At 60.8% G+C, this 7,966-nt stretch overlaps 1 protein-coding gene across 1 annotated transcript; it reads left to right on the top strand.

Moving 5' to 3' along the window:
• Window positions 1-5,266: 5,266 nt before the first annotated feature.
• LOC137460485 (5'-AMP-activated protein kinase subunit gamma-1-like) lies at window positions 5,267-7,928 on the top strand. The gene is made up of 7 exons (XM_068170818.1): window positions 5,267-5,380; window positions 5,514-5,580; window positions 6,378-6,481; window positions 7,292-7,373; window positions 7,475-7,533; window positions 7,622-7,667; window positions 7,834-7,928. Exons 1-7 carry the CDS (start codon window positions 5,375-5,377, stop codon window positions 7,926-7,928), a joined length of 459 nt encoding a protein of 152 aa, XP_068026919.1. The 5' UTR covers window positions 5,267-5,374.
• The last annotated feature ends 38 nt before the right edge of the window (window positions 7,929-7,966 follow it).

Below are 7,966 nucleotides of genomic sequence, written 5' to 3'. Positions count from 1 at the left end.
AAAAAAAACGAAACAAAACGAACCGGATTTTTTAATTTTTATTAATTATTTTTCGTTGGGGGGGGGAGGAGGAGGGGGGGAAGAAAAAATTTGTTTCACTTTTGCTCTTTTTTTGGGGTTGGATTCGGTGCTTTTGGGTTGTTTTTTTTGGGGGGGGAGGGTGGGTGTTTATTTGTCGCTTTTTGGTTTGGTTTGGTTTTGGTTTTTTTCCTCCTTTGTTTTAGGAGCAAAAAAAGAGGAAAAAAGGGGAAAAAAAAGAGGAAAAGAAAAAAAAAAGAGGGAAAAAAAAGAGTTAAAAAAAAAAGGCAAAAGAGGGGGGAAAAAAAAAAAAGGCAACGGCAAAAAAAAAAGCCCAAACCGCGAGTGGCTGATCCCAAGGGAAAGAGGAAAAACAAACTCCTTGAGCTCGACAATCTTTGGAGACCCTCCCCCCCCTGCAGACCCTCCCCCTCCCCACCCCTCAAAAGCATTGAGGACCCCTCCCCCCCTCCCCCATCCCCTTTTTTCCCCCCCTTCCAAGCAGACCCCAGGAGCTTCTGCACCCAAACCTACCTCATTTGAAGTGATTTTGGGTTTTGGTTGGTTGGGGTTTCTTTTTTTTTGGGGGGGGGGGGTCGTGGGGGTTTGGTTTTCTCCTCTTTTTAAGTTGTTTTTTAAATGTGAGACCTCTGACCCCCCCCCAAATTTCCCCTCCCCCCCCCCCCCACAAATTTCCTCTCCCCCCTTCCCTCACGTCCCCCCCACCCCCACCCCGGGGAGGTCTTTCCTTGGCCCTCGCTGGGGGAGGGGGAGAGGAAGAGGAGGGGATTGGGGGGGTAGGGTAAGGGGGAGAGGGGATTCCTGCCCTCCTCCCCCCACTCCCAAGCCCCAGAAGGGAGTTGGGGCAAGGAGGGGGGGGGGGCAGAGGGAGCAGGGCAGCGTGGGGGCCCCCCCCCTCCCCACTTTGCCTGCAGTGCCCAGGGCTGGGCACGGTGCCCCTTAGGCACAGTGGGGGGAGGGGAGGGGAGGGGGAGGGGGGTGCTGGGGGGGAGGTTATTTATCTATTTATACCTTAAATTGTATATAGTTGGGGGGGGGGAGGGGCTCTTTGCATTTTCTTTAACCCCGTTCTCTAAGGGGGGGGGAGGGGGGGAAGAGCTGGAGCCCCCCCTGCCAGGCAGGGGTTGGCATCAGCACAGCAGCGAGTGGGCATTAAAACACCACAAACCAGCCCCCCCCATCCCCGTCCCCTTGCCGCCCCCCCCCAGCTATTTTAGCCACTCCTCACCACCACTATGGGCTCACTACCTGCACACACATCCCTCCCCCCCCCAAAAAACCCCGCTTTGGTGTGGGGGGAGGGGATGGGGGGGGGGAATCTGAACGCACAAACGCACAGTGCAGGGGGGAGGGGGGGGTGGGGCGACCCCTTCACCCTCCCGCCCCTGCGGGGTGCAAAATGGGGCGGGGGGGGGGGAGGGGCCTGGGGGTCAATGATGTGAGTGTGCCCCCCCAACCCCCCCGCAAGGTGTGACTTGGGCAGCGCAGCAGAGAGAGAGAGAGGGGATGAGGGGGAGGGGGGTTGGGGAGTGATGGGGGGGGGGTGGGGGGGGGGGCGAAGCTTAAGAGACAAAAAAGCAAAAGGGGGCGAAGCTTAAGAGACAAAAAAGCAAAAGCAAAAAGCTGCTTCCGGAAAAGTTTGTTAAAAAGCTGCAAAAAAAAACAGAGAAAAGAGAATTAATAAAAAAAAATATAGAGTTTAAAATAAAAAAGTAGAAAGGGGGGGGCGCGGGGGGGAGGAAAAAAAAAGGAAGAAAAGGAATTAAAGAAAAGGAAAAAAAGGAATAAAAGGAAAGGAAAAAAAGGAAAAGTAAGAAAGGAAAAAAAGAAAAAATGAAAAAAAGGAAAAACAGGAAAAAAGGGAAAAAAGGAAAAATAAGGAAGAAGGAAAAAAGGAAAAAAGGAAAAAACGAAAAAAAGGAAAAAAGAAATGAAAAAAAGGAAAAAAAAGGAAAAAAGGAAAAAAAGGAAAAAAGGAAGAAAAGAAAAAAGAAAGGAAAAAAAGGAAAAAGGAAAAATAGGAAAAAAGGAAGAAAGGAAAAAAAGGAAAAAAAGGAAGAAAGGAAAAAAGAAAGGAAAAAAGGAAAAAAAGGAAAAAAGGAAGGAAAAAAGAAAGGAAAAAAGGAAAAACGGGAAAGGAAAAAAGGAAAAAAAAGGAAAAAAGGAAGGAAAAAAGGAAAAAAGAAAGGAAAAAAGAAAAAAAAAGGAAAAAAAGGGAAAAAAGGAAAAAGAAAAAAGAAAAAAAGGAAAAGGAAAAAAAAGAGGAAAAAAGGGAAAAAGGAAAAAAAGGAAAAAAGGAAAAAAAAAAAAGAAAAAAAGGAAAAAGAAAAAAAGGAAAAAGCAAAAAAGGAAAAAGAAAAAAAGGAAAAAGAAAAAAATGGGGAAAAAAAGGAAAAAATACCGAAAAAAAAGGGGAAAAAAAAAAAGGAAAAAAAAGGGAAAAAAAAAGGAAAAAAAATTAAAAAATTAAAAAGAAGAAAAATGAAAACAAAAAATTAAAAAAGTCTAAAAAGGCTAAAAAAAGGCCCAAAAAAAACCCCAACCCTGACCCCCCACCACGGAGCCCCCCTTCGCTCCCCCCCCTCCCCGGGAGTGAGGGAGGTAGGGGAGGGGGAGGATGAGAAGAAAAAAATAAAAGAATACTTAAAGACAAAAACTTTTAACAGAAAAAAAATTTATAAAGGAGAAGAAAAGAAAAAAAAGGAAAAAAAAAGCCAAAAAAGAGGAAAAAAAGCAAAAAAAGCAAAAGAAAAAAAAAGAAAGTTTAACTTTGGAGCTGTAAATAGCCGGGGGGGGGGGGAGGGGAGGGGAGGGGAGGGGCGGGGGGGCGGGGAGAAAGAGAGAGAGCGCAGCCAGGAGCCCCTTCCCCTTTTTACCGCTGCCGAAAACCCACTGGATGTTATTTTAAAATAAAGCGCGTGAGAAGCCGGGCTCGTGCCTGCCGGGGGGGGGGGGGAGGGGGCTCGTGCCTGCCGGGGGGGGTGGGGAGGGGTCTCGGAGGCGGGGGGAGTGGGGATTGGGGAGGGTCCAGAGGGCTGGCGAAGGGATTTAGGGGAAGGGAGGGTCCTGGGAGGGAGGGGGAGCGTTAAAGGGAGCCCGAGGGGGGCTGGGGAGGGTTAGGGAAGGGGCTCCTGGGGGGGGTTGAGGGAGGTCGGGGGGGGGGGGGCTGGGGAGGGGATTCGAGGGGGGTTTGAGGGGTTCCCGAGGGCTGGGGAGGATTGGGGAAGGGGTTCCAGGGAGTTTGAAGGGGCCCTGAGAGGGTTTAATGGGGTCAAGGGGGGGCTGGAGAAGCGATTCGAGGGGGTTTGAGGGGATCCCGGGGGCTGGGGAGGATTGGGGAAGGGGTTCCAGGGAGTTTGAGGGGGCCTGAGAGGGTTTAAGGGGGGTCGGGGGGGGGGCTGGAGAAGCGATTCGAGGGGGTTTGAGGGGATCCCGGGGGCTGGGGAGGATTGGGGAAGGGGTTCCAGGGAGTTTAAGGGGGCCTGAGAGGGTTTAAGGGGGGTCGGGGGGGGGGCTGGAGAAGCGATTCGAGGGGGTCCCGGGGGCTGGGGAGGGTTGGGGAAGAAGCTTCTGGGGGTTTGAGAGGGTTTAAGGGGGTCGGGGGGGCTGGAGAAGCGATTCGAGGGGGTTTGAGGGGGTCCTGGGGGGCTGGGGAGGGGATTTAGGGGAGGGGGTCCTAGGGGGTCTGGAAGGATTGCTGGGGGGGTTGAGAGAGGTCAGGGGGGGCTGGGGAGGGGATTCGAGGGGGTTTGAGGGCGTCCCAGGGGGTTGGGGAGGGCTCCTTAGCGGAGGCTGGCAGGGTTGGGGAAGGGGTTCCAGGGGGTTTGAGGGGGCTCTGAGAGGGTTTAAGGGGGTCGGGGGTGGGGGCTGGAGAATAGGTTTGAGGGGGTCCTGGGGGGCTGGGGAGGGGATTCGAGGGAGTTTGAGGGGGTCCCGGGGGGCTGGGGAGGGGATTTGGAGGAGGGGTCCTGAGGGGTCTGGAAGGGATTCTTGGGGGGGGGGGCGTTGGGGGGGTTGAGGGAGGTGAGGGGGGGCTGGGGAGGGTTGGGGAAGGGGCTCCTGGGTGTTTGAGGGGGTCTGAGAGGGTTTAAGGGGGTCTGGGGGGTCTGGGGAGGGGATATAGGGGAGGGGTCCTAGGGGGTCTGGAAGGGATTCCTGGGGGGTTTGAGAGAGGTCAGGGGAGGCTGGGGAGGGGATTCGAGGGGGTTTGAGGGGGTCCTGGGGGGCTGGGGAGGGGATTTAGGGGAGGGGTCCTAAGGGGTCTGGAAGGAATTCTTGGGGGGGGGGGTGTGTGAGGGAGGTCGGGGGGAGGGTCGGGAAGGGATTTGGGGGGGTCCCGGGGGGTTGGGGAAGGGGATCTGAGGGGGTCGGGGGGGGCCGGAGAAGCGATTCGAGGGGGTTTGAGGGGGTCCTGAGGGGTTGGGGAAGGGGCTCTTGGGGGGCTGAGCGGGTCTGGGGGGGCCGGAGAAGCGATTCGAGGGGGTTTGAGGTGGTCCTGGGGGGCTGGGGAGGGGATTTAGGGGAGGGGTCCTAGGGGGTCTGGAAGGGATTCTTGGGGGGTTTGAGGGGGTCCCGGGGGGCTGGGGAGGGGATTTAGGGGAGGGGTCCTAAGGGGTCTGGAAGGAATTCTTGGGGGGGGGTTGAGTGAGGTCGGGAAAGGTATTTGAGGGGGTTCCGGGGGGCTGGGGAGGGTTGGGCAAGGGGCTCTTGGGGGGGCTGAGGGGGTCTGGGGGGGCCGGAGAAGCGATTCGAGGGGGTTTGAGGGGGTCCTGGGGGGCTGGGGATGGGATTCGAGGGGGTGTGAGGGGGTCCCGGGGGGGCCGGGGAGGGGATTCGAAGCGGTTTCGGGGGGCTGGGGGGGGTTAAGGGGGTCCTGAGCGACTAGGGAGGGGTCTTGGGGGGGATTGGGTAGGGCTGGGAGGGGATCTGGGGGTGGGGACCTGGGGGGGGGCTGGGGAGGGGTCTTAGAGTGTCTGGGGGGGGATTTGGGAGGGGTCCTGGGGGGAGGGGAGTCTGGGGGCGCTGGGTGGAGTCTGGGAGCCTTAGGAGGGTCCTGGGGGTCTGGGCAGGGGTCCGAGGGGCTTGCGAGGCGGGGTGGGGGTGGGGTGTGGTGCCCTCTGCTCAGGGTCCCCGCCCCGGGGGTCGCTCTCCGCCCCGGGGGGTCGCTCCCCGCCCCGAGCTGCCGCGTCCCGGCGGGAGGGGGGAGGTCACCCCGCGGCCAGCGGTGACGTGGCGGCACTTCCGGTCACGTGGGCGGTGCTGGCAGAAGCGGTGCCAGGCGACGGGCGGAAGTGGAGCGGCGGCGGCGGCGGCGGCGGGACGGACCCCGGGGGCCATGGAGGTAACGCGGGACGGCGGCCACGTGGGAGACCGGGACCGGGAGGGAACGGCGCCGCGGGGTGGGGGGGATGGGGCCCAGGGGACCGGGGCCGGTGGCCGCGACCCGACCTGACCCTGCCCGTGCGTGTCCGCAGGATCCCGGCCCCGGGCCCGGCCCGGCCGCGGACAGCCCAGCGGAGCTGAGCGCCCCGGAGCTGGAAGGTGAGAGCGGGGCTGGCTGCGGGCAGCGCTGAGCCCTGCCTGCCGCCGCGTTCCGCTGTCTCCGGGCTTGGGGTGTCCCCCAGGGGGGGAGGTGCTGGGCTCGGGGGGGGGTCTCGGGATTGGGGGGAGGGGGATGTGGGGGGTCCCGGGGATTGCATGGCGCAGGGTTTGCATTGGCCGAGAGCCCCGGAAGTGGACCTCAGGGTTTGGGGTGTCCCAGGGCGTGGAGTGTCCCTGGTTTTCGGGCGTCGCAGGGTCTGGGGTGCCGCAGGGTCTGGGGTGTCCCTGGTTTTGGGGTGCCCCAGGGCGTGGAGTATCCTTGGTTTTGGAGTGCCCCAGGGTCTGGGGTGCTCTAGGGTTTGGAGTGTCCCAGGGTTTGGGGTGCTGCAGGGTCTGAAGTGTCCCAAAGTTTGGGGTGTCCCAGGGTTTGGGGTCCCCCAGGGTCTGGGGTGTCCCTGCTTTTTGGGGTGTCCTAGGGCTGTCCCAGGTTTTGGGGTGTCCCAGGTTCTGGGGTGCCTCTGGGTCTGGGGTGCCCTAGGGTGTGGAGTGTGCCTGGGTTTGGGGTGCCCCAGGGTTTGGGGTACCCCTGGGTCTGGGGTGTCCCTGCTTTTGGGGTGTCCCAGGGTCTGGGGTGTCCCTGCTTTTGGGGTGTCCTAGGGCTGCCCTAGGTTGTGGGGTGCCGCAGGGTGTGGGGTGCCGCAGGGTGTGGGGTGCCGCAGGCTCTGGGGTGCCGCAGGGTGTGGGCTGCCCCGGGCTCTCCCCGCTGCGGGCAGGCAGCTGACTCCTGCCGTGCCCAGGGCAGCGCCACCGCGGTGCCTACACAGCCTTCATGAAGTCTCACTGCTGCTACGACCTCATCCCCACCAGCTCCAAGCTGGTTGTCTTTGACACCTCCCTGCAGGTAGGCCCCGGGGCGGGGGGGGTGGGGGGGCAGCAAGTTTGGGGGCTGGGGGGGGGGTGGAGGGTGGCACAGGATGGAGTCTGGGGGCTTAACTAGGAGCAGGGCACCACTTTGGGGCTGGGGGCTGCAGAAGGGGGACTGGGATGGAGCCTGGGGGCTTCACTGGGAGCAGGGCACAGCTTTGGGGCTGGGGGCTGCAGAAGGGGGACTGGGATGGAGCCTGGGGGCTTCACTGGGAGCAGGGCACAGCTTTGGGGCTGGGGGCTGCAGAAGGGGGACTGGGATGGAGCCTGGGGGCTTCACTGGGAGCAGGGCACAGCTTTGGGGCTGGGGGCTGCAGAAGGGGGACTGGGATGGAGCCTGGGGGCTTAACTGGGAGCAGGGCACAGCTTTGGGGCTGGGGGCTGCAGAAGGGGGACTGGGATGGAGCCTGGGGGCTTAACTGGGAGCAGGACACAGCTTTGGGGCTGGGGGCTGCAGAAGGGGGACTGGGATGGAGCCTGGGGGCTTAACTGGCACCAGGGCACAGCTTTGGGGCTGGGGGCTGCAGAAGGGGGACTGGGATGGAGCCTGGGGGCTTAACTGGGAGCAGGACACAGCTTTGGGGCTGGGGGCTGCAGAAGGGGGACTGGGATGGAGCCTGGAGGCTTAACTGGGACCCTGGCTGGGGGCTGGGCTTGGGGCTGCTCTCCCCCACCTCGTAAGGGTCTGGTGGGAGGAGGCAGAGTGGGGGCATGCTGGGGGGTGCCCAGTGGCCCTTGGGGCGCCCCCTCCCCCCGCTGCCAGCCCCCTGCCCCCCGCCCCCTGCAGGTGAAGAAGGCTTTCTTCGCCCTGGTCACCAACGGCGTGAGGGCAGCGCCGCTGTGGGACAGCAAGAAGCAAAGCTTCGTGGGTGAGCACACAGGGCAGGGGGGTGCCCAGGGGGTGCCAGGAGGATCTTCGGGGGGGGCTAGGGGGCTGGTAAGAGCCCCCTCACCCTGCCCACCCCCCCAGGCATGCTGACCATCACTGACTTCATCAACATCCTGCACCGCTACTACAAGTCGCCCATGGTGAGGACCTGTGCCAGGCTCTGCCCCGCGGGGCCCTGCTGCCCGGCCCCTGCCCAGCCTTGAGCCTGCTCTCTCTCCTTGCACCCAGGTGCAGATCTATGAGCTGGAGGAGCACAAGATAGAGACCTGGAGAGGTGAGAGGGGGGGGTCCCTGCCTGCTGCCCCCCACCCACTGCCCCTGCCCCGGGGTGCCCCTGGGCCCTGCCTCCCCCCACCTGCCCTCAGCCCTTTCCTCTCCCCGCAGAGGTTTTATCTCCAAGACTCCTTCAAGCCTCTGGTTTGCATCTCCCCCGGTGCCAGGTAGCCCTGTGCTGCAGGGAGGTGTTTGGGTGCCAGGCTGGGGCCCTGGCAAGCCCCTGCTGCCCCCTCTGCCTTGTGCCCTGCAGCCTCTTTGACGCTGTCTCCTCCCTGATCCGCCACAAGATCCACCGGC

Source organism: Melanerpes formicivorus, unplaced genomic scaffold (genome assembly GCF_026170545.1).
Source record: "Melanerpes formicivorus ecotype bairdi unplaced genomic scaffold, bMelFor1.0.p_v2 SCAF_630, whole genome shotgun sequence".
Classification (NCBI taxonomy): Eukaryota; Metazoa; Chordata; class Aves; order Piciformes; family Picidae; genus Melanerpes; species Melanerpes formicivorus.
Note: the sequence above shows the minus strand (reverse complement) of the source record. Positions and strands in the feature narration are given on the sequence as shown.

Coding starts and splice junctions, on each gene's coding strand:
- LOC137460485 (XM_068170818.1), top strand. Junction 6,482..7,291: donor TCTTTGACACCTCCCTGCAG/GTAGGCCCCGGG, acceptor CGCCCCCTGCAG/GTGAAGAAGGCTTTCTTCGC. Junction 7,374..7,474: donor CAAGAAGCAAAGCTTCGTGG/GTGAGCACACAG, acceptor CCACCCCCCCAG/GCATGCTGACCATCACTGAC.